Here is a 25,985-nt window from a genome sequence, read left to right as displayed (position 1 = left end):
ATGTCACCAGACTAAACGACAGTGGCGGTTAGTGGGAAAAATTACTTGTTTGAAGCGCAGAATAGAATTCATTTGGTAATATAGTTTTGCGTTGTATATTTGCCCAAGAGCCAAAAAACGATATTTAACTTTTCAGGATAGGGATTTGCCTTGTAAGCTAAGTTTTCAAAGTGTTTAATAATTCTTAAGATTCATAGAATCATTTACTTATTAAAAATATGCGTTAAAGTGAACTCTGTTCGAATCCTTCTCATATAAATTTGAATTTCGTCCTTAGGCTTTTACTCAGCAATAACTATAATAGTCCCACGAAACAAGACAGTAGCTAACGAAATAAAGGTCGTCTTAGAGATTTGAAATAATTAGCAGCATTTATTCGATCTTAAACATAATTTTAGAATTAACATTCTTAAGTTAATCTAAATACTCTTAGTCTTGGTATTTCCAAAATGTGGTCTGAATTTGACACTTTGTGGTGCTTTTAATATTTCTTATTAATATCATGAATTTCTTATAGTTTTCAAAAATGTTGGTTTTATTTATTAAGTTGAAATCTGAACGAAATTCTTAATATCTCCGGTAATATTGACAGCACATAAAAGACAGACCACATTTTGGAATTATCAGGACTAGGAAATTTTTGTAGATATTGTTTCAAGAATCATACATATGAAAGTAGGGTTGACGACTGAATGTCACAAATAAAATAAAAGTTAAAAGACGACACGAATATCATGTCGTCTTGCAACTGTTATGTTTCGTGGGATACACTGAACAATGTAAAACATATTCCAGAAGTCAAGTGAATCCTCGACGCTCTTAACTTAATTCAAGTTTAGTTTTGCATTATTGTCATTCAGTATAAGCATGCTTTTAAGTACAAAAAAAGCATACTGCAAGGTACTGGGGGTCTTACAGTACCGTTCAGTACCCCCCAGTACCTTTCAGTACCCCCCAGTACCCTGCAGTTCCCCGCAGGACCCTGTACCCTGTTACAAGCACTATCCATAAAGTAGATTGGGGATTACAAATTGGTGTGGGTGCACCCCCCCCCCTTTCAGGTTTGTACAGCATGCTGCATGCTTGTACGGAAAAGAATACATTTTCTGAATGAAGTTAATGCAATTCTAGAATAAAATAATACTCTAGACTCTATTAGAAAAAATATTCCAGTTTAAGAAAGTTTTAGATTGACATTTGCAATCATCCAGAACAAAAAGTTTTATAAAAAATTAAACTCAAATATTTATAGAACGTTTGGAAAAATATGTTAAAAAAATTATTTCTGACACTACGCTTAGTGCGTCAATATAATTCATCAAAGTTTTGACATCTTTTAAAAATCATTATTTTCGACAGATTTGAAATAAATAAATGAAAATTATCAATTTTACCCATATTATTACATTCAGCAAAAAAAACATTTATTTACCACAATTTGTCCCAAAATTATATTTGAATATGTTTGCTTCTAAACTTTTAAATGGAAAGGGTAATGCATGTTCAAGAAATTAAATACTTCTTAAAATATTTAATACAGATCATTATGAAAGGGGTAGGTGTAAAAAAAACGGCCTTTGCTATATTATAAAAATAAAAAGTATTTTATTTTCCGCATGTAATAATTTTAGCTTATGATGTCAATAAAAAACATATATACCTTACTAACCCGAAAAACTAAAAATACTGAAGCCTCTATATAGGTATAGGTATTTTTAGGCATATTTACGTAAAAATTCGTTTGCTCAACTTTTTGCTAAAGAACTTGCGTATATTTACGTATTTATCATACAAAGCCATTTTATTTTAAGTGCTTAGGTTTTCCAGAAACGTATTTTTACGAAAATTTGCGTATAATTTTTATAATTTTTTATTGTTTTTAGGTTTTGGGTCTGTCCTAGAGAACGATTTTTGGACCCCCCCCCCCCCCTCCTATCAATTTTGTACTTGACCATTTATTTATCGGTCCAGAAAGTGTCTTAACTAACCTAACCCGTGGCCGCAGCGCTCGGCCCCCTAGCCCATCCTAGCCGCAGCGCTCGACCCAGAAAGTGTCTTAACCTAACCTAACCCTAAATAACAAAAAAATAAATAATAATAAATTTGCTGAAAAATAAATGGTCATGTACAAAATTAATAGGAGGGGGGGGGGGCTGAGGGGGGGTCCAAAAATTATTTTAAACTTTATATATATATAACAAAGAAAGGTACATTTTGATTTTAATATTTTACACAAAAATCGTTCACTAGGACAGATCCCTAGATAGTTCAGATAATTTTTAAAGTCAAGTATTTCGATAACCTATTCAATAAATGTTAACAAAAAGTTTCCGGAGCTCTATGGCCTGAATTTTGCGGGTTAACAGCTTTCATTTCATTATTAAAATTCCTGTTTACAACAACTTTAAACATAAAACGACAAGCAACTTCAAACTACTTGAACGAATGATAGGATCTTATTTAAAAAATTTTTAATAATATAAAAATAATACACCAAAGTGCCTTAATGCGTCATATTATGTTAATAATGTAGAGGTAAAAAAGGGGACAGTAGTAATATTAAAAAAGATTAAGACCTTGAGTATTTTCTGTATGTCGTGCATCTGCACGTAGGCCTCACATTCACGTAGACTTTGCTCTTCATCCATAGTTAAGTCAGCCATACTGTTTTGTTCAGTTTAGAGAGAGGTAGAGAGAGCAGACAGACAGACAGATAGAGAACGAAGGAGGAGAGAGAGAGAGAGAAATTAAGAACTGTATATTCTTCCCTTAAAAAATCTGTAAATTTAATTAGCCATATGATTTATAAACTTAACATACTTATTCAGTTTTCAAAATGAAATTTTGTAATTTTTTTTTGGTATGGTGTGTGTCAATCACAGATTCTTTTGAAGACGACTTTTTGAGTACAAAGTATATCTCAACAACCAAACTAACGTTCAATTTGTCAAACGTATCTACTGTGTTCTTAATCACAGAGAGTCCTATATTATATTGGATTATCTCCAAGCTTTAACGCCAAAATACTCACATTGTTATTGAAAAATCTAGCATTTTCTGCAAGAAAATGTTTATTTAAGCATTATACATTTTTTCATAATTCATTCTTTTAAATTTTCTGATAAGTCCCTGTCCCTTAAATGATCAATTTAGAGCTAAATAAACGATCTAATATTAGGTGGAACACCATGTAATTCCCCTATTAAAAAAATATTAAATTATGTCACCAGACTAAACGACAATCTTTGCAGCTGGGAAGCAATTTTCCAGGGACGTACTAAATGCTCCCTGTCGACCTGTCTACTATAAGCTGAAGCAAGACTGGCACATTCTTTAGGGCCTCTAGGACTCTAGTCGACTAACAACTGTCGTAACCTAACACTAACACTCAGATATTTAAGCATGCAGTGCATGTACAATTTTTTCTGTCAAAATATTTAATTAAGATTTTTACAAACAATTATTTTGAAAAAAAATGATAAATTATTTGAATTTCAGAAAAAAAAACTTTAAAGGATATGATCCTCTTGAAACGTTCGACCAAATCAGGAGAAGTCAAGGCGAACGTAGTTTAATCTATCGAATTAGTCCTCTTGATAATTGACAATTGCAGTGCATACAATTTTTCTGTCAAAATATATATATATTTTTAAAAAACAAATTTTGTAAATATTGAAAAATTATTTTAATTGCAGAAGTTTATTTCTAAGGCGCGGTCCTTTTGAACGTTCGACCAAATAAGGAGAAGTCAAGACGAACGTTGTTTAATCTATCAATAGTCCTCTTGATATGACACCTACATAACAATATTTGATTAGTTGATTGACAAGCAAACTTCTTCAATGAAAAATTCCACGGCATATGAAAGATTTTGCGCACATACGTGTTTCAAGATATTGCGACATTTACTTAAAATACCGAAGCAACCCGTTTATTCAACCTGGAGCAACACCCATGGCTTTGAGACGTTATTGCACAATATCACCCTAATAATTTAAATGATTGACACCTTATATAGATGCATGAACATGTAAATCAACCATATTTGATTTCGTTGTATTAACAACTTCTTGAGGCTCTAGTCTTCATGGTTTCAAAATTTTGTTGTTTTTTGTCTTTGACTGACTCAGCGGTACAATTTTATTATATAGAAAAGCATAAGGATAAACGGGTATTTTTATCTACTGATCATTCTAAACTAATTCTAGATCACAAATTGTGAGACCTAAATCATAAATTAAGAAATTTCCCATATTGTAAACTCCATTTTTATGTTACTGTATGCATGTAGTTCTATTATTTGAATAATCGTTCTCTAGGACGGACAGATAATTGTTCAAGTTTTCCTTGTTTTTTCCCCAATATAGTAAATGTAATTTTTAATGATTTTTAATGAAATTTTTAATGATTAAATCTTCTACTTAGAACTGCTCACCATTCACATTAAATATTTTCAGACTCGAAAACCAATATGTCCGACGGAGCAGGAAAGGTATTCTATCATTCACTATCCATGTTAGAACACGCTAAATTCATATAAATAAACAACACATTAAGTATATTAAATATGTTGCATGTCACACTGCTGAAAATGGACCATTAGGTTTCAAGTCAAAACACTTAATTAAACCTTTTCTTTCGATTATGTTTATATGCAGGCTACCATGAGTTATATTCTGAATTTTCAGAAAATGCCACCAAGGGAATTTTGAGTAAATCAATTTTTAAAAAATGGTAGAAATAAAGTGCATTTACAGGTCTTAAATTAAACAAAAATTTCATTTCAAGACTCTAATCTGCTTCTGTTTTTTTTGACGATATTTTTTAACAAATTGCGACACAAAAAAGTTTTTTAATGTAATTTTTACTGATTTTACTTCGAAAAGTCTTTTTTAGGCAGTAATTGAGCAATTATACAGTTCACTTAAGGCTTTGATTTTTTTGCTAAAACATATCTTATGACTGTTAAGGAAAATTCATAAAATCTGCGGACCCTGCCATCAACGGTTTAAAAAATATCGCAAAAAAAACACAGAATAATCTTGATTAATCTTTGAACCTACAGTAACGATGGATCGATTTAAAATGCACTTAATTTCTACAATTTCTTTTAAATGGATTTAATTTAAATTCCCTAGGTGGCGTTTTCTGATAATTTAGATTTTAACTCAGAAGCCTGCATATTAATTTATTCCGAATTTAATTTTATTTGTTTTGTCAGAAGCAGGGCGGTGGAAGCCGAGGGCGAGGTCGTGGGGGAGGAGGAGGGGGTCGGGGAGGACGAGGAGGATCTGGACGTGGAGGAAATCCTTGGGGTGGAGGACAGGGTCGAGACAATGAGCACTCTGGTAAAGGGGTGGATAAGGGTCCTCGAGATAAAGGAGGAGGGGGGTCGGAGGGTGGAAATCGTGGTTCCAAGATTGAGAACCTGGATTATAAAGAAACAAGACGACCTCGACTAGAATCTGAGATGAGTGAAGGGGGAGGAGAAAACTGCAATGTTTGCCTTTACAAGTAATATTTTTCACTTACAAATAAAGGGGTTAACATTTTCTCTTTTTTGTTCGTAATATACAAGTACATTGAACATAAAATCAAATCATATTTGGAAGGGGGTGATTTGGAGGTATTATTATGAACAAATATCCCAAGTGTATAAAAAGAAGATGGACTTCAGGAGGACCCGTTTTTATCTGAAAATGTACAGTGTACACATATCTAAGAAAAGAAAAAAAAAAATTCAGGAAAATATGTAAATTTTATACCACTGTCAGTAGAAGATCAAAAATAAAATACCATTGTTGAAAAAAAACTGTAATAAGAATAAAATTCAGGATAAGTATTTTTGCCATCGGTGAGTGCAACCACCCGGTGTGCCACACGTGTGCTACACGAATGCGCGTTCTCATGCAGAAAAATGAGTGTGCTATTTGTAGGAGAGATATACCTAAGGTAAAAAAGGGGCATCAGGTGAAAAACCGAACAAAAGAAAACAATGAAAAAAAAAACACATTAAATTCTGATACTTTGTAATATCATAAATTTGTTTTACTTTATTATTTTTAAAAAGTTAGCTAAGAGCTTAATATTGATTTTACAAGCTGAAATTTTTATTAATGGACATTTTTGCTTCATTTTTGCTTGAAATATATTCTCAAGGTTTTAATCCTTATCCAAATTACACCTTGTATTGTGGGAGGGAGGGGATTTTGAAGTAAAGCTTATTATTAAAGTGTTTTGATTAGGTAATTATGATATCTGAGAATAAGAAGTACGAGGAAGTGAAGGATAATATTTTTCAAATGGATCAGAAACATAAAGTTTGCTTTGAGACTGACGAGATTAAGAATGAATATTTTAGGTAAAAATTACTTAATTTTATTTTTATGAAATTGTTGATCTACAAACCTTAGGGATTCTTCCGATCGAGGCATATAAGCCACGCCCCTATGCTCCACACCTTTAAAACGTCCGGCTCTAACCTGGGAACTCGTATATTTATCTGTAACAGATATATAGAATCACTTTCCTGCAACGTCAGGTCTTTGACAGGTTGAAAATTTATCACAAACATACTTATTAGGTTTGAGATAAGAATGCCTACAATGGCTTAAAATATCAATAAACATAAATGTAAGTGAGACTATAAGGATGTTTTCCTGGTGGTTCTATTGGCTATTTACTCAATAAATGACTAATCTCATTGTATAATTGTTATCTAAAATGGTAAAGAGCTTCAGATAATTACTCAGGAAGATAATGGGCAACATCTTACAAATACAATTTACAATATAAACACCAGGACAACATCTGGGTGGGCTGCTGGCTGTCTCATCTGTCCCAGTCCATCTTTCATTAGCAAGCTATCTTAGCTTAACAGAAATATTTTTATGAATTTTATCTTTCTGTCAATTGATATTCAGATCAACCAACAATACTTCCATTTGTATGAGCTATTATATATTTTTAGACTGTTGGCCCACGCTTGTCCGATTTGTGAGGACTCGCCAACTTATAAAACTTTTCGGCAGGTGGACAATCATCTGAGAACTGACCATCACTTCTCATACTGTGATCTTTGTGTGTCAGATCTTAAGGTAAAGTGTTTTTTTAAAGCCACTAATCCAAACTTTTGATTGAGTTTGAAGCAAGGTTTAGTTTTATAAAACTAGGCTTTTAGGGCGCTTCGCGCCCATCTTCTATTTAAATTGTTAACATGTTCTTTTTGTTTACATTTTAAAACAAAGAAAAAAATTTCGCGGATTTTCAAGAATCTAAATTTTTTTTACAAAATTAAAACCTTTAAAACACATTTTTATCATTCGTAAACCTTCCCTGTGGTCACGTGATGTCCCACAAAAAATTTGGGTCCGATCGGTTCAGCCGTTTTAACGTTTATTGGATACAAACAAACAGACAAACACCAAGACAAGCCAAAATTATATATAGATAACTTGGATAACATCTGGACCGACCAAACTGAAAAAATGAAATTATTAATAATTAATTTTCTAGATGTTCACACACGAGAGAAAATATTACGATAAGGTGAGATTTAATTGATAATTAAATCCTTTTTACAAATGTTGTATTGAATTGTTTACAGAATAATATATTTCATAAAAGAGGTCTTGTTTTGGGACTTAAAGTTGCAATTATGTGTACATTTTACATTATCCCCTAAGTTTATTTACTTTCCATAAAAAATTATCTTATTTTGCCATTTTTTTGTGTTTGTCTTTAGTATAGTCATTAGTTAATTCGGACTTGTGAGCTGGGATTTGAATCGAGTCTAGTTCTATAATTAATACAATATATACATTTTTCCCAAGGCGGGACTACTGGAGCATAGAAGAGTCGGGGATAAAGATGATAAAAGTTTAAAGGGTCATCCCCTCTGCGAGTTCTGCGAGCATAGGTTAGTAGAAACACATTCAGGTTGTCGTCCCTATGTACATCGGAGTTCAGCGACGACTTGAAATTCATCTTCTATTTAATCAAAAAAAAAAATAACGGAGATAATAATCAATTAAACGATTCTTACTTAAAGGGACAGACCGGCTATGTAAGGTAGTTGAACTGAGTTTGCAGTGTTGTGGAGAAATTTGTTAGGATTCATTCGAGGCATATAAAACTTTTTAAAGATCTCTGAATCCAGAGTTTGAGCGCAAAGTTGATGTTCAAAATCGTACTTTTGGGTAAATATGTTTTCAGAATTGTTTTTATTTAATTATTAAATAACGACGACACAAAATGTAAACTAATTAGTTGTTAAGGAACAAGTTGAGAAAATAAAAATTAATCTTATCTTTGAAAATAAGTAATCTTGTTTTATTATTATGTATTAGTTTATATTTTCCCATTATTCTAATTTCTCATTATTCACAAAGATTTTCTGCAGATTTTCTGGAATTATTATTGAAAAGATGACATTTGAAGAATTTGTAGAAATCTGCGAATAACTTCATAGAAAATAAAAAATTCAATATAATGATGAAAACGAAATAATTGATTCTAGCATTGATTTTTTGACAAATTTCTTTTAAGAAATATGTTCCTAACCATGTAATTAGTTTACTGTATAATTTTTACTTTATTTTTCGTCGTCGTTATTTAATAAGTTTAAAAAACCGATTCTGAAAACGTACCCACCCAAATTCATGATTTTGAACGTCGACTATGCACTCAAACTCAGTAATTAATAATTATACATCGTGGAAAAGTTTTGTATGTCTCAAATGAATCCTAAAGAATTTGTCCACAACACTGCATACTCAGTTTAACTACCCTACATTGCCGGTCTGTCCCTTTAATTTCTCTGTTTCCCAACCTGGTGTAAAGTTAGTTGATTTTTACCCCCAGTTTGTTAGCGAGTGTTTGATTTTATCGGGAAAATTGATCTTATTAGACTTTTTTCTCTTTTTTTGATTTTCCCGCAGGGAACATTCAAGCTTAATTCTCTTTCCCATTCTGACTTTCCACGGAAAATCTCTAATGATTGTTAAGAAACTTATTTGTTTTCTAGGCTAGTTTTGGGGAAGAGAATTGAGTTTTCTTCTATATTTCTGAATAATATATTTTTCTTACATTACCAATATTAAATATTAAGCATCCATTGCCAAAGTTCATTGCCAAATTGTTTTGTCTTAAAAGAATGAGGGCTTAATTTTTCTTGTTTTTTTTTATGCAGAGCTGTTACTACTGATCTCATATCTATATATAAACTTAGCTTGTCTATCTGTCTGTCTGTTTTGGTGTTTGTCTGTTTGTTTGTATCCAATAAACGACAAAACGGAGGAACAAATCGGGCCCAAATTTTCGTGACCCCAAGGAAGGTTTATGAATGATCAAAATTTTAAAAATTTGTGCAAGTTTTTAGTTTTGTAATATTTTGAAAATACTCGACAAAATATTATGAAATCTGCAAACTTTTTTTGTTTTTGTTTTTGTTTTATACTTAACAAAGAGAAGATGCTCACAGATAAAGCCACAATTAAAAGTTGAAAAAGAAGATGGGCGCGAAGCGCCCTAAAAGCTTAGTAACATATATTCCTTATCAAGTAGAGAGTATCGCGAAAAGCCATTTGTAACTTAATGTGATTTTTGATTTAATTTTTGTGTCTTTTTTAATAGAAGTTTGAAGAAAAAGAATATATTTTTTCTGACTTCTCTTCCTTTTATATTTCACACTTTTTCATAAACCCTTTTTTATTTCTTTTCCCTCTTTGGTCAAATTTTGATTTTCTCTTATTTCTAGGTTTGTGGATAAAGAAACTTTGTATAAACATCTGCGTAAGGATCATTATTTCTGCCATTTCTGTGATGCAGACGGAGCACAGTTCTTCTTTTCAGAATATTCAGATCTTCGCAGTCATTTCAGGTCAATAATGTACTGGTTAAAAGGTATATAGTCTGAATAACATTTTAGAGAAAAAAACTAGCGATATTTACCCATATTTACATTTTTTACAAGATACAAAAATAACATTTATTTTCAATAGTTTTACTTTAACGTATAAGGACAACCCAAATGTTGGTTTTATTTTTAAAAAAATTATAAAGAAGACTTGGGAAGTCTGCATTTCTAAGCAGGGCATGAAATCTGGGCCTCAGTTCACAATAACTGTTGTTTGTTTACAGTAAAACTTGTAACATTTCAGGAAGGTATCATCCCCCACCTTTCAGGGGGTGGGGAAAAGTGGTAAGAACCCCGTCTCCCCTCCCCCCATGTTCTCTTTCCTACTATTGTTTAAGTTTTCACTTTGATCTACGTAAGAGAATTAGTAAGTGTAGAACTCTCTTACTACGTCACAGAATAAATTAAAGAGATCACTTTTAGTTTTTCCAAAAGTGAGTTCATCGTTGAAAAGTACTATAAATCCCCCACCAATTGTTTTGATTAATAAGAAAACAATAAAAATGTAATTTCTTTTTATTAGAATAGGGGGAAATATTCCCACAACCTCTGTTTTTAAATATTTCCTCCTTAAACACTTATTTGTCTTTTGGTTAGAATTTATAAATAAATAATTATATTAAAAAACTTAGTCTTTTCAGCTTAAAAATCCATACTAAGGTTTAACAAGTTTATTTTATTTTATACTATTTGATACATTAATTAAACAACCTTTTGTAGTAAGAAATATCATATGTTTAGGAAGGACCATTTTCTGTGCCAGGAGCAGGAATGTGAAGAGGAAAAGTTTGTTGTCTTTAGAACTGAAATAGACATCAAAGGTAACTTCAATGTTCAAGTTGATTTAAAAAGACTGTAACTTTATTCAAAGTGAGCCTCCAGTTGTAAAGTGACGTGTCGGATTCACATCTTTACTCTTAAAACCTGAAGTGTTGTCTGTGGGAAACGATAAACTAATCAGAAGCAAGGAAGTTTTGCGTTGAATCAATGCGAAAAGTGAGATTGTGTATATCCAAAATCAATAAATCAATCAGATCAGATACTGTTTAAAGTAAAAAAAAAATGCCCACTGTGGATATCGAGATCAAGCGATCGAGAGTATGAGTATCCTCATAAGTTCCCAGATCTGACGTAATAACTTTATTGTGGATATTGATATCGATATCAAATGTGGGCACTGTTAAATTTTAGGATCAATACAAGATCTCTCAATGAAAATTATCCCTGCATCACGGGATATCAAGGAGGAATAAAATTCATCCTAGATCTGCAAAAGATGGAGATCAAAAGAAAAGTTCCTATTTCTGATTTTTCAATGGTTTAATTTCTACTATTTTTAGCACACAGGTTAGAGCGGCATGGGAATATGCTGAGCAAAGCAGCTTCTAAGCAGAATAGAAGAATAGATATAGATTATTCTTATTCCAGGTATTTACCTCATTTGACAAACAAACTAGGCTCTCCTTATAGTTACACTAATAGATACTAGTCTTAAAAGGCGCGTCATTCCTTAAACAATTTTAGCTTGATTTTAGGTTAAAAAAATAACACTAAATACGGTAAGCAGCAGATTTTTCTTGGTTTTTTTTTAAAACACGCCGCTCCTTGTCAATTATGTTTTTTTTATCTCCTTCTATGGGGTCTTATTACTCCATATCATATTGTTAAACTTACCAAGTTCAATTTTTGTTTTGAAATTTTCCTAACTTTTGATCTAGGGAAAAGTTCTCGGTGAGGGAAGAATAGTAAATGGAAGGTTTAACGTCATTTTAAGTATTTATTCTTCTTTGATTAAGTTTATCGGTAATTTTTTATATAGAAGAGAGGTTGGGCGGGATGAGCAAAGAGGATATTCAAGACGAGAAGGAGGAGGGGAACAGAGGAATAGAAGAGAAGAAAGACAACCAGAGCAAAGGTATAAATTTCTTATGTCTTAGACCCAAAGGCCAAAATATTATTTTTTGGAAGAATTTTATGAATATTTTCGAAAAGCCTAAGCTTGATAAATTAGCAGAACATCTAAACATCTCATTTAGAATTAATTTTGGCAAAAAAAAGATTATAATTAGACTTTTCAAGCGACTCCTAATTTAAAAGGGGCACGCTCGATTCGCAACATCACCCTTAAAACCTCTATCCGTTTAATAATGTGGAAATTTTGTCGTTTTATTAGCTTGAAGTGTCAGGTTCTGAAAAAATCTCCATTCCCTTTGCAGAAACCTGTTAGTAACTTACAGAGAGAAAACCAAATTTGAAAGTTATCACTCAGTTTACAAAGGCGAAAAAGATGGATATCTCCTGCATTCTTGATCAGACAAAGCCTTTAAAATTACCATTGTGAATCGGACATGTCATTCTATCAGTGGAGACTGGAGAGTCCCTTAACGTTTCGTCTACTATAAGTTGTGATATTTAATTGACCTTTTCATTTTTTAGTTCCGAATATTTTGACCAAGTTGATGGTTTCTCCCGACCTAATATTGGTTTAGTTCCTGATCTTGTGGCAGATTTTCCCTCGCTGGGTGGAACAAAACCAACTCCAGGACCTGGTAAGCTAGCTGGTCCTCCACCTAAACAAGGGTTTGCTCAGGTTAGACAATTTAAAAAGAATTATCTAGTGATGAAAAGTAAAATTTTTATCAGGGTTGTAGATGCTTCCCGAAAACCGTCGATTGAAATCTAATTTAATATTTATCCTGACAAAAAATTATTTTCTTTAAAAGGAAATTCAAAATGCGATCGTTTTTTGTAAAATATGAATTTGTGGAAAATAAGATTTTTTAAAGAAAAAAAGACATAAACCTTTTGCTTGGAAAGTATAATTAAGGTTTTTCCAATGTTGAATTATATATTATAATTTAAATCATTCATGTTAAAATGTCATATTCTAGACTCAAATAATTTCTAATAACTTTATAAAAATAATAGAGAAAAATGGTGCTAACTTTGCACAACAGTATAATGAGTATAATGAAGTCCTTTATTGGAAAATGTCTGTTCTTGAATAAAATAAATGATATATAACTTGATATTTTCAGAGTGGTGAGCTTGCCAAGAAGCTTGCACAATCAGCAGGACATAATACTGGGGCAAGTCAGAGTTGGGCAGGTCGAGGGGGCTCTGCTCCATCATTAATTGAAGATTTTCCAACCCTACCAGGCGCTGCTCAGGGAGATGAAACTCTTAATTTAATTTTACCGAAGGAGAGCGGTGGGCCGGGGTGTACTTTACAAAAAAGCTCGCCTCGTCAAGAAAATCAAACAAAATGTATGTACTAGATGTTCGTTAAGCTGTTGACCTAAAATGTTCTACATACTAATTTGATAAATTGGATGTGTCCTTCTAAAAATATCATGACAATTTGAATTATCATAAATCTCTTATTTACCCCACCAATAGTCCTAAAAATAATCCAAACATAAACAGAATCCATGTTGACATTGTTTTATACCCTCGGTCCAAGAGGGGGGAGGGATTCTAAGAAATGTATAATCTTATACATAATGTTTTAATTAAGAGTTTTATTTGAAACGTAGGTCGTTTCATCCCAGAATTCTGTTCCCTTTTATAAACCTGTCTCTAATCCTAAACCTGTTTCCAATGGAACTAAATCTAAACAAGAAGAGTTTCCAGGACTTCCTGCAAGGTAAGAAATTGCAATCAATTAATCATTAATAATGGCCACTTGGACATCGAATCCTTTTTTCTCTATCTTTACTAGATAATAGCTTAGCGTTCAAACTATTTCAGTATTTTGTTTAGTGTTAAACTTATAATCTTTAGTGTTATATTCAAGTGATTTTAACGCCAAAATTGTTAGTATAATTACTGGGGTGTATATTTTTCTGGTTGCTTTCATTGGGTTTGGGGGGGGAAAATGAAGGGAAAAAGTGAAGGGAAAAGGGAAGGGAAAAAAGGAAGGGAAAAAAGGACGGGAAAAGGGGAAGTTAAAAGGGGGAAGAGGGAAGGGGAAAACCACACAATTTTTTTTTAACATTATCAGAATTGCTTTAAAAAAACTCAGCGGGGACCTTGAAGTTGACCTTTTAGGGCACCCAAACGCTCCATTTAACAACTAGAATCCAATCATTTTCTTTGCAATGGTTGCTCTGCCCCCCCCCCCCCCTCGCCGCAGCAAACTTCTTCAAAGTTTGTGCGGGCTTCAGAAACCTGTCAAATTATAGCTGTTATTTAAGTTGTGGAATTGGGGAAAATATGACTCTGAAAAGGGGGGGGGGGCGAAAAAATTCCCAGGTGTGCGATACATTTTTTAGGAAGCATTAGGGTTAAACTAACTCAAATACGAAATTTTAGCATTTTAAAATAATTTTCGAAAATGGTCCACCCATTTTACTGCTTCTCCCGCCATTTTTGGCCTTTTTTAACCTTTATTAACCTTACTCGGCTAAATAGGGTTAACTCTTTCAATTTTCAATGGATTGTAAAGTGTGATACCATTTTGGAAATCCATTAACTTCGTTAAACGATATGTGACAATTTTTTCGATTTTTCGTTTTTGAGCTAGTTTACTCTAATGCTTCCTAAAATATGTGTTGCACATATTGGATTTTTTTTTCACAACTAATATATACCCCTGTTATAATTGAAAACTATTTTAACTCGGCTTGTAATTTAATATTCAATAGTCGGTATAATAACGAAACAGTTATATCTCATAGTATTATAACAAAAGGAAAGATAATGATAGTAATACTTTGTCTTTATTAAAGATTTAAAAATTCATATGTTGATTATATATGAAATGTTTACAATGTTTATTAATTAGGCCGTTAAGATTTACAAAAATTAAGATTTATTTGAAAATAGCTGACCATCTTTGTTTTTTAGAACGGCTCCCATGAATATGAACAGTAGTGCCAAGTCCAGACCTGGTAAGCTACTAACCAGTGCAGTGCTTAGGATCCATTATAATTATCAAGTTTTTTATTAATAAAGGGCTATACATTTGCATGTTCTAAAGGTTGATTTTGTGGACTCCGGTTATTAATCGAGACGATACTCTGGAGTCTCAAATCGGCCACTCAAAAACTGAAATTGGCAACGTTATTTTAGAATTTTTGAAAATAAAAATTTTATTTTCATCATCATCATTACAAGCATTAAGCATATATATTTTTACCTAAATTTTCTCTTAAACAATTTGTCACAATTTTTTCTTATTCGGATTAAGATCTTAAACACTGTTTTAATAAAATATTCAATATTCATAGTATAATTTTTCTCTCAGGTGCGTCCAGGCCTGTATCTGGCCTTGCTCCCCGATCTGTGGCGCGCCCATCCGCCCAACCCCGGTTAAAACCTGCCGCTAAACATTTTGATCCGTTCGAGAGCGATGAAGACGATTATCCCTCCCTGGGAGGCGGAGGACGACCTTTAAATTCGTTCTCAGAGAAAACGATTAGAGCCTCAGGACAGGTTAGAAACGGTCAACCAATATTTTAATTCCTGCTGTACTGCTTTTAACCCATTATCTTGACTTTTTATGGGAATTATTTTTTCAAGATTTAAGTTGGAACAACTGAAAGTTACGGATAAAATATCGTAATAAAACTCTTAAAAGCTAAATTTCATTTCTATTCAATTAACAAGAAATATTCCGGATTTGGCTACGTAGTAAATCCGATAAGAATGTGGTATAATAAGAATTATTCATGGGAAATTGATAGATAAATAAATCAGCTAAATTCTAGAAACTAAAACTACTTTTAATTCATTCTCACACTCATGACAATAACAAATTGCTTATTTTTTAACCTGAACCCTTTAAAAATGCTCTTTTTCTGTTCTTCCATCAGGAGTGTAGGAAGGGGACATATTCATATAAATATTGTTTTTATGTCAATATATCATATTTACTTTAAGATTTTGGGTCTGTCAGAATGTAAGGCCATGAAAAAAATGCCTAACAAAGATAGATTCAGCATGCAAGATTAGCCCGATATGGTTTAGGTAGTTAAAAGCCAACTGTCAGGTTAACTATTTGATCTACATCAGACTCCTGAAAATGAAGAAGAATAAGCCCCTTAACACAAATTTAGCTAAGGAAAAGCAAGTAGAAATAAAAAAATATCTAATATTTTTATTAAATGATCAGGATCTACAAAAACATCTTTGTAGGGGCGTCAAGGGGAAAATATCTATTATTAACTCAATTTTAGATTTTAATTTACAATATCAACAAAATTGGTAAATTTTGGCAATTCAAACCCCAACCATCTTGAAGGAAGAGTCTTTTAAGGCTGAAAGATTCAAAATGCACAATTTTCATCAAAAGGAGATCCTAGAACTTTAAAATCAACAAACACCTCATGTTGTATTTCAAATTGTTCTTGATAAGAGTGAACAGTCCCTTGAATATAACTGGATGCCAGAGATTAGTACAACCCGAGCCGTAGCAGAAGACACAAGTCGCCTGCACTCTACCGCTCCGGTTCCTGTGCTACATACAGTGCACAGATTGAATACAGAGGGAATCTTTCTGGATGAGCTACAGCAGGAGAAGATGAATCGAGTTCCTGTTATTGGTGAAGTAGAGCTGGATGAAGATGAAGTTGATCCAGCTGATACCACTCCTCTTGTCAGTGGAGACACTCCCATTGTCACTGTCCCAGCCTCGGAGGACGAGAACGTAGTTGAGGATCTAGGAGAGGATGGTGACGAGGATGATGACATGCAGGATATCCTAGAGAAGATGGAGAAGCTTGATACTGAAGTCAAGGAACTCCGGAAGGAGATTATGGATCTCCTGTCCTCCATACCGGAGGACTTTAGCTCCCTCCAGTCTGCTGTTGTCCCACAAGTTGAGGTTTGGGACAGAGGGAAGGCTTGGGAGCAAGAATACAGACTGCACCCTGATCCGAGTATAGATGAGATCAGTAGTAGGCTGACTAACCAGGTTTGGGATCTGCTCCAGGTCTTGCAGAAGCGGGTTGACCAGCGAACCTGTAATAATAAAGATATAAAGCTGATTGACGGGCTGAAAGCTATATCAGTCATGCACGCCAGACTTGGTAGATTAACTGAGAAGGCGATTGAAGGTCAAGTTAAGGAACCTTAATGATAAAAGGATTCTGACTAACTATTATGTCAACAGTTTATCTTTATGTAATGTTATGTAAACATTTATGATTATGTTAATAAATGAAGTAACATTATGAGAAATATATTTATTACTTTGGGTGTTAATAATAGCACGAGCAGATAATTGTATAAGGTTTACTTTGTATGATAAAGATAACCGAAGTATAATAATGCCAGGTTGCAAAGATAACAACATTGCATGAGGGTTAGGTCCGAGTGAAGGAAATAACCCGATCTGCAATGTTGTCAGGTTGCAAAGATAGTAATTGTATAAGGGTTAGCTCCGAGTGAAGGAGATAACCCGATGTGCAATGTTATCAGGCTGCAAAGATAATTGATCCTATACAAGTTACATAACTTGAAGTGTAATCTTATCAAAGTTTGCCAATTTAAGTTTGCCAATTTATTGCACATTTTTAGTAGTAAGAGAATACTACAATCACTCTTTGATTTTATTTTTTAACAAAAGGTAATTTTTAAATAAATTTTTATTTTTAAATTAATTGTAAGAATTGTCTTCGATAGCTTAAAAATCCAAAATGCTCCATTTTCCACAAAAATTCCAAAATAAATTATTACCCCCACCCAGATATCATTCTGCTAAAACATAAAAAGTAAGAAATTCGGATTATTTTAAACCATATCATTATTTAGGGATCATCTCCAAAGACTTGAAGATTCAAAATGCACCATTTTTACAGGGGTGCCTAGAAATTCAATATCACTTTACACCCCCCTCTTGAAATTCATTTGTCAAACGCAAAGAAAATAAAAAATTTCAGTTATTGAAGACACTCCATAATGTGAAGGATAGATATATGGTCTGACAAAATTATAGATTAACATTTTCTCTGATTTTGACAAATGAAAACCAAGAGGGGAATGTTAAGTGATATTGAATTTCTAGGCACCCCTTTCGATAAAAATAGCGCATTTTAAGCTTTGAAAACACTCCCTAACATATTAAAAAATTACTATTTTCTTTGATACAAAAGAAATCTAAGTGGTGGTGTTTACTGTTCAGTGATATTGAATTTCTAGGCGACCCTTTCAATAAAAATGGATCTTTAAGCTAAAGGATGGTATGGGTTAAAAAGATTTAAATGGATATTTTCTTTATTTTTGTCGGATAAAATAATGGTTTAGTGACATTAAATTTTTTTCAGAAAAATATTTTGGATCTTTCAACCTTTAAAGACACTAACTAAAGGATGATATGGTATTTGATAATTTGAAACTATTATATTCATTGATGTGACAAATTAACTCCACTGAATTTCTAGGCACACCTTTCGATGAAATTGGTGTATTTTGGATATTAAAGCTATAAAAGACTCAACAATTTACAGTACACACTTCCTAAAAGATGGAATAGTTGAAAAAAAAAATTAAAATCAATATTTTCTTTCTTTCTTTGTCAAATAAAATCCATGTGTTGTGTTGAGTGACATTAAATTTCTAGGCGGTCCTTTCGATAAGAATGGCACATTTTGGATGCACTTTCTAAAAGATTGTTGAGTTTTTGAGTTTACTTTTTACTATATTACAAATCACTGGAGATGAGGTCCTTTAAGGTTTTAATAAAAGATAAAAATGTAATTCTGGGAATGTATTCAAATCCTCCAAGAATGTGGTAAAATATTATTATGCGTAGGAATTAAGTGTAATAATCAAAATTGTTGTTATAATATTGATTATTACACTATCTTCCTACGCATAACATACAATTAATGTTTCGTATTAATTTGGATATTTTACAGGGGGAGGGGTTGTAATTAAAGAAAATGTGAAAGAGAAAATATCGTTATTTTTCTTACTATTTACCAATATTGTAGGAGCAAAAGTGAGTGAGAAGCCAGTATTCTTTAAACCTCAGAATTTAAATAGTTCAGAAGATTTTCCAGGTAAATATAAATCAAATTAGTTTTAATAACCAATTGATTGTCAAATTAGAAATCAATAAAATTAGGAAACAATGATTAGACTTGTGACAAACTCTAATGAATTTGAGCTAGGTCGTTAAACTACCTACTGCAGGTTCAAATCTAAATCGTTAATACAAATTTAAAGATTCCTCGGTGATTCCAGATTTGAACCAGCCGCGGCGGTAGTTAGTTCAGCGAATAAAGTGGTTGGGAATTAATATTGTTGCTGCACTATCTACTATCTGGTGAAAAGCTTTAAATAATTTATGTTTACTTTAGCATTCATTTTTGTGTGAAGAGGTGCAGTAATGCATCTACGTAATAAAGTTAATTTAATATTGTCATAAATCTTTTTGTTATTTAAAAATATTACTTTTATACAATATTTTACTTTTATCAGGATTAGAACCTTCAGAGACACCTTTTAGTGTAATTCCTAAGAAAGGGAAGAAGAATAAAAGCAAGAAGCCCCAACCCAACACCCCTTCTTCACAACCCAAACCTGCCCAGCCGAGCACACTTAGTTCCATTGCTGATCTTCTAGAACCAGAAGTTGGAAAAAAGAAGAATAAAAAAGATAACTCTGAAAAAATGAAACCTCCTGAACCTAAACCTGATATAAAAGCTATTCCTTCTAAACTAGAAACAGTGGATTTTCTGGTTCGACCTTCTAAACAACAAGCAAAGGTGGAGCAACCCATTAGACAAGTAAGTTTTTAAAGGGGTGTCAATGAGTTATTTAGTCTTAGAGCATGATGGATATAGATATGATGTTTCATTATTTTTATTGAGGTCTAATAAATTAGGACTGAAAACATTATTTAAAATGACTAAACTCTTTTTAAATGACCATTCCATTTAAAAGAGTTGTATTTCCTATGCACAAGAGTTTCTGTTTCGCTACTATGCGATTTTCCTAAAGACCTAATGAAAGCTATATAAGTACCGTGCGGTATTTCTCAGGATTGGATTGCAAGACTTCCTCCTCCGATCGCTCTCCATAATAAAGGATAAGTAGTACGGGTTCCGATCTTTTATTCAACCAAGACTTCAATCTAGCAAATAATTTAATAAATCCACAGAAAAAGCGTTGAGTTAAATAATCATACAAATACAAAATAAATCAACTCATGCATTAAAAAACTGTGGAACGGAACCAACAATCTACATTATAAATCATTAAATCCATGAAAAAACACAAAATATAAGATATTTATATATAAAAGAATATTTACTGCAGTGATCCTAGAATTATTGGCAAAGTTTACATTATTGATACAGTAAACGGACTAGAACTATATATAATATGAAGAAATCTGTCCGCTCTCACGCAAGAATTCCGCGTATGCGTAGACAGTCTGTTCACTGCTTTTTCAACTCTTTTCTGTACAGATATTCAGGGTGAACTCAGAACTCCACAGGGGCGCAACATAGACTTTACTTACGCAGCATGGCTCGCGTAACAGTTTCTTTTGTAGCTTTTTTTGATCAAGCATGCTCCAGATATCCATCATTTTCTCCTCTGAAAATAGATCCATTTTAAATTTGTTTGTTTTTCTATAAAGGGACTTGCGAATTTCTTCTACAGAAGCTATGGGGGAAGTTGTCCGAATTAGACAATTCTAAATAGAAACACTAAGATAATTTCCTCAGTATTGATAAAATAAAGGGTTTAAATAAAGAAACAATTGAAAATACAACTATATGGTCCCATATAACAACCCACATTTTTGGCTGAAATCATTCTTTGCTACACATGATTTTTAAAGCACGATTTAAATTTTTTTAAGAAAAACTGATAAATTTGTTTTTTTAATAAATTAATAATTTTGTCATTTTTTTACAGTCCCTTCCTTCGAAGTCAAATTCTCCTGCTGAGGATTTTCCCAGCCTCGAGTCAGCCTCTAAAAAGATGAGCGCCAATTTTATAAAAGCTGAGGATAAACTAATAAAACCAGCTCCTGTTCAGTCACAGTGGACGAACACATCTGTTAGGGTAAGCTTTAGAAATAATTTAACATGGTTTTCATACAGTTTAACCGAGAACTTCAGAGCAATGAAAAGAATTTTTAAAATGTCGTCTGGATAATTTTTTAATGGGTTTTAGACCTAAATCTCACTATCTCAATTGTAAAAATAAATAAATAGAGGGAACAGTTTTTCTTTCGATGTCTCCAAAGTTCATGGGTAAAGGTTCCACCTTTGGCGATCCTAAAAAAAAAGTACGACAAAAATCGCCATGTTGCTGTAAACAAATAGACTGTCAGTGATTTTTGTGTTTGCTTAAAGATTAAAATGGTAATTTTTTGTGATAATTTAGTGTTAATCCGGATAAAAAGAATTGCCATGAAGTATTAAGTTAGAAACAAAAACGCTAAAAGGAGCCTAAAAAGAAAAAATTATCTCTTTGTAATTATTTACGACCCACTAAACTTTTATTATTATTTAAGCAGGTCCCTCAGCAATAACAAAGTTAATGGCTTATTTTCGTTTAGGAAGCACTTTCCATGAGTAATGATGTTGGTTCAGCTGTTGTAAAACCGGTTCCTAAACCTCCGCCTGGGTTTCAGTTGACCGGCAAGAAATCTGGAACTCCGCCGCCAGGGTTCAAGAAAAGATTCCAGTTCTATCCGCCCCAGGGGTTCCAGGTACGCTCATGAGATGAGAGACCTAATTTAATGAATTGAGGAGGTTGTCGTTAAACTACCTACCGCCGGTTCAAATCCGATTCAAAGTTAAAGATTCGTGAGTTTTTATAGTGCGAATTTAATGAATTTGAGTCGCGTCGCAAATCCGCTAAAAAACTGGTTTCAATTGGGCGCCCGCTTAAAACTTGAAATATTGAATACAATTTTAAGTGGAACCAACCATATTTGAGCCGCGGCTCAATTTCTTTTAATTCGGCCTCAGTTAATTTATTGGAGACTGAATATGGATTTGAAACGGCGATATGTAGTTCAACGACATTTCGGAGGGATATTTTGTTTTGGGGATGATGAGGTGTTTCATTTAAAAGAATTTCAAATGTTCTCTTCATGAGGAAAAAGTATTAGTGGCTAATGTTTTTTTTTCGTTTTGGAAGTGTAATTAATAAAGAATTTACTTTGTTCTTCATTTTTAAACTTTGGAGTCGACACTGAAGTCTTATTATCATAGTTTGGAGAAGAAAATATAGGATTAACATTATTAACCACTTAACATTTTTTCAGAGATTTTTTGGTAGATATTTTATGAATGATATGAACTAACATGAGTCTAAAATTTCATTTATCCACCAAAGTTTATTTTCTTTTTTAGGACCGCAATGCAAAACTGATCTCGACTGTGTCCGATTTTCTTGGAGGAAAATCCCTAGAGTTCAAAAAATTTCGAGATGTGTCCGGGATTTTCAGAACAGGTAAACTTGTAAATGTAGAAGTTATTTAATATTTTTTTTTTCAAAAAAAATTTCTTTTTCTTAAATCTTGATAAAAATCAAGTTAATATTTGGCTCAAGCTTTGACAAAAAAAATGTATTTTAACCATGGCATTTATAATCATAATCTACAGAGAACTCCAAATGTTCCTAAATAAACTCGAGCATGTATTATTAGAATATGAGGAATACATGGAAAAAAGCTGTCGCTCATATTATGTACTTAAAAACGTCTTGACTTTTCGAACAGTCACTTTAAGTGAGTTTAACGCTTTAAATTACTCAGGTGGTGTAAGTTCCTCACATTATTTCACGGAATGCTCAAAACTCATATCTGAGGTAACAATCTTAAATTCAGTGGTGGGATCTGATTCAGTTGCATTCGGACAATGAAAATTAAAAATATATTAAATATCTTTGATCCCAAATATATAAACAAGCTCTTTAAGTTTGATTTTTGCAATTTGTTGTTTGTGCCGTGTTTTGATATAGTTTGTGTTTGTTTCTAGGATGTTTTTACTGCATTTTTCCCTGAACTATTGGTCTTACTACCAGACATAGATAAACAACAGGTATATCTAGCTACCATTTAACACCTCCTTTAAAGGGTCCGATAGTGTAATTTGAAGTGACCCTCCATGCAAAGATGTCAATGCCCGTATTCAGCGGTACTTTTGAAACCTTAATCATATCTAAAATGTGTAAGATAGCATGATTTTTTTTACTTGAAAAAGGTAATTTCTGTGAATTTTTCTAAACAAGAAATAAAAATAAACAATTTAAATCGTTGTATAACCGTGCATGAAGGGTTTATTGAAATAACGCTTACAGTCCCTTTAATTCATCTGTTTGGATGATTTTTGGGACGATCTTAACTTGCATTTATTTATTTGAGTTTTAAGCTACTTTTGATCTACTATTTTTCTACCTTCAATTTTCAAGACTCGGGAATTATTAGAACGGTAAATATATGGAGTTTTCGGAACATCATTTAACCCAAACCTGTATTCTCTAGGAACTACTGGCCTTGTATGAGAAGAAGTATAATGAAGCTGACCGGCTCACACAGTGCTTGACCTGTCGGCAGGTTGTTCTACCTTCAGATCTTTCTCATCATTCACAGAGTCATAATCTTGATTCAGATTTCCCTGTTCTTGGATAAACATATTCAATTATCTTCTCCGAAAGGAGCTGTAAGCGTAATTTTAATTGAACCTACATGTAAATGCCCGATTCACAACGGTACCCTTGAAACCTTTATCTGATCAATAATTTTAAAGATTCTGTCGTTTCTCTAGAACACTTGTAGTGTTTAATTTCCACATGTTTTTCTGCAGGAGAAATGTGCCATACACGTTTGTAGAGAAACCACAGTTAAACATAATTAGTTTTTTAGAATTCATCTAATTCATACTTGATCAGACAAAGCTGTTGAGGGTACCACTGTGAATCGGGCATTTTCATCTCTGAATGGAGGGTAACTTGAAATTAGGCTGACAGTCCCCTTGAAAGTGGATTTAAAGTATCCCAGTAAAAGTAAAAATGTATAAGGAAGTTGAATACCCACTACCCAGTGCACACACTCGAGACTTAATATTAAATGCAATCAAAATAAAACTTTAAATTAGACGATTTCCTTTAAAGTTTTCTCATTTTTATTAGAAATTGTAATATAATGTACATTGTACACTGTACACTGAGTACACTAGGGCTGGCCAGTAAAAAAGTAATCCTGATAGAGTAAGATTTACTTTTTTAAGTCCAAATCTTTAAAATACGCTGAGATGTGCATCTTCAGAACCGTGCATCAAAATTCTGAATTCAAGCGTAATTTAACTTCACATAAAAATTCATATCATATTTTTTAATATTGTTGACTTTTTGCCTAAGAACCATTGCCCTTTTGTATAGTTCACGTTAGACTTAATAGTTCAACAAGCATGTGATAATGTATGTGGCCTTAAATGAATATATTGAAAATTGTTATTTCTTTTATCATTATTATTATTTTTAATAAAACATTGATGTATTACATAGAAGTTACAATGTACGCAAAGTACGTAAAGAAGATAGGGTTTGTGTACATATTACTGTGACGTGTTAATAATGGTCAGGAACTGGTTTTAGGTAAATAAACCACAGTAAACAAGTCCGACCACATCCCGCTTATATTTTAAATCTCTTCATGGTGTAATTAAAGTTTCACTCTTAACAATTTTTCATTCTGGCTGTCGTTGGTTCTTTAAAAATAATTTGTGATTATAAAAAACTTTTAAGTGAAGTTCAGGGTAGAAAACAATAAAGACCTTTGGTAGATCGTGGGCCCTGGTGTAAACAGAAATGAGATACTGTCGCTAAAATCTTGTAAACACAACATTGCCTTCCAACAGTTTAGTAGCATCAGATGCGCCTTGTTTTGAAATTTCCAAAATGTGGTCTGCAGTTTTTGTGCCCTAAGATATTGAGAAATTTGTCCAAAATTAAAAGTATTAAATATAACAAAGGCTGGTTAAAACTGTAGTAAATCCGACTATTTATATGAAAGAAAGAAGGAGGCTAAATTTTACCAAGTTTTACAGGCTTACAATGTTTTCATATATTCTTTTGATAACTTCACGAAAATCAAATACAAATTGTAAGTCCAGGGTGAGGGGGGGGGGTAGGCAAGCCAAGGTGGCTTTCTGTTGGGTACTTGCAACCGAAATTTTAGAAATAGTTTTTACCATTAACACTCTGTTAAGATGCAGATCTGCACTCTGTTAAGATGCATCTATCTGCACACTTTGTTAAGATGCAGATCTGCACACTCAGTTAAGATTCAGATCTGCACACTCTGTTAAGATGCATCTATCTGCACACTCTGTTAAGATGCAGATCTGCACACTGTTAAGATGCATCTATCTGCACACTTTGTTAAGATGCAGATCTGCACACTCAGTTAAGATTCAGATATGCACCACTCTGTTAAGATGCAGATCTGCACACTCTGTTAAGATGCAGATCTGCACACTGTTAAGATGCATCTATCCGCACACTTTGTTAAGATGCAGATCTGCACACTCTGTTAAGATGCAGATCTGCACACTGTGTTAAGATGCAGATCTGCACACTCTGTTAAGATGCATCTATCTGCACACTTTGTTAAGATGCAGATCTGCACACTCTGTTAAGATGCAGATCTGCACACTCTGTTAAGATGCAGATCTGCACACTGTGTTAAGATGCAGATCTGCACACTGTTAAGATGCATCTATCTGCACACTCTGTTAAGATTCAGATCTGCACACTCAGTTAAGATTCAGATCTGCACACTCTGTTAAGATGCATCTATCTGCACACTTTGTTAAGATGCAGATCTGCACACTGTTAAGATGCAGATCTGCACACTCTGTTAAGATGCAGATCTGCACCTAGTTAAGATGCAATGCAGTGCACACTAGAGATGTCAACGTTTTGATTTTTCTAGATTTTAGCTTTCGTTGCGATAGTGTTCATCAGAAGTATTAACGTTTGAAACGTTACGTTGCACATTATGAAATTTTATGGCACAGAGTAACGTTACGTAATGAATTTTCTGCAATTGAATATCTTATACAACGTTAAGCTTTAGTAAATGTTAGTGAAAAGA

At 32.9% G+C, this 25,985-nt stretch overlaps 3 protein-coding genes across 4 annotated transcripts in view; 2 read left to right on the top strand and 1 right to left on the bottom strand.

Annotated features, from left to right (window-relative positions):
• Positions 1-3,300, bottom strand: part of LOC111695329 (cAMP-dependent protein kinase type I regulatory subunit) — a 40,042-nt gene extending 36,742 nt beyond the window's left edge. The window contains exons 1-2 of one of the 2 annotated variants that reach the window (XM_023464612.1): positions 3,228-3,300; positions 2,577-2,768 (exon numbers count right to left, since the gene is read on the bottom strand). In XM_023464612.1, coding sequence (XP_023320380.1) covers positions 2,577-2,663 — 87 coding nt within the window. In that variant the 5' untranslated portion in view covers positions 2,664-2,768; positions 3,228-3,300. Of the gene's footprint in view, positions 1-2,576; positions 2,806-3,227 lie in introns of those variants that run through there. The other variant, XM_023464611.1, reaches the window with a different exon arrangement.
• Positions 3,301-4,447: 1,147 nt separating this feature from the next.
• On the top strand, positions 4,448-15,394 carry LOC111695335 (E3 ubiquitin-protein ligase ZNF598). Its single transcript, XM_023464620.1, has 16 exons — positions 4,448-4,492; positions 5,222-5,514; positions 5,835-5,952; positions 6,246-6,361; positions 6,971-7,097; positions 7,516-7,548; positions 7,833-7,918; positions 9,758-9,880; positions 10,658-10,737; positions 11,257-11,344; positions 11,736-11,831; positions 12,353-12,506; positions 12,955-13,086; positions 13,453-13,562; positions 14,765-14,808; positions 15,165-15,394. Exons 1-16 carry the CDS (start codon positions 4,472-4,474, stop codon positions 15,377-15,379), a joined length of 1,836 nt encoding a protein of 611 aa, XP_023320388.1. The 5' UTR covers positions 4,448-4,471; the 3' UTR covers positions 15,380-15,394.
• Positions 15,395-16,301: 907 nt separating this feature from the next.
• Positions 16,302-24,389, top strand: LOC111695362 (uncharacterized). Its single transcript, XM_023464677.1, has 10 exons — positions 16,302-16,974; positions 18,853-18,921; positions 19,343-19,650; positions 20,789-20,938; positions 21,438-21,590; positions 22,240-22,339; positions 22,644-22,696; positions 22,867-22,929; positions 23,373-23,550; positions 23,834-24,389. Exons 1-9 carry the CDS (start codon positions 16,302-16,304, stop codon positions 23,517-23,519), a joined length of 1,716 nt encoding a protein of 571 aa, XP_023320445.1. The 3' UTR covers positions 23,520-23,550; positions 23,834-24,389.
• The last annotated feature ends 1,596 nt before the right edge of the window (positions 24,390-25,985 follow it).

This window comes from Eurytemora carolleeae, unplaced genomic scaffold (genome assembly GCF_000591075.1).
Source record: "Eurytemora carolleeae unplaced genomic scaffold, Eaff_2.0 scaffold8, whole genome shotgun sequence".
Lineage (NCBI taxonomy): Eukaryota > Metazoa > Arthropoda > Copepoda > Calanoida > Temoridae > Eurytemora > Eurytemora carolleeae.
Note: the sequence above shows the minus strand (reverse complement) of the source record. Positions and strands in the feature narration are given on the sequence as shown.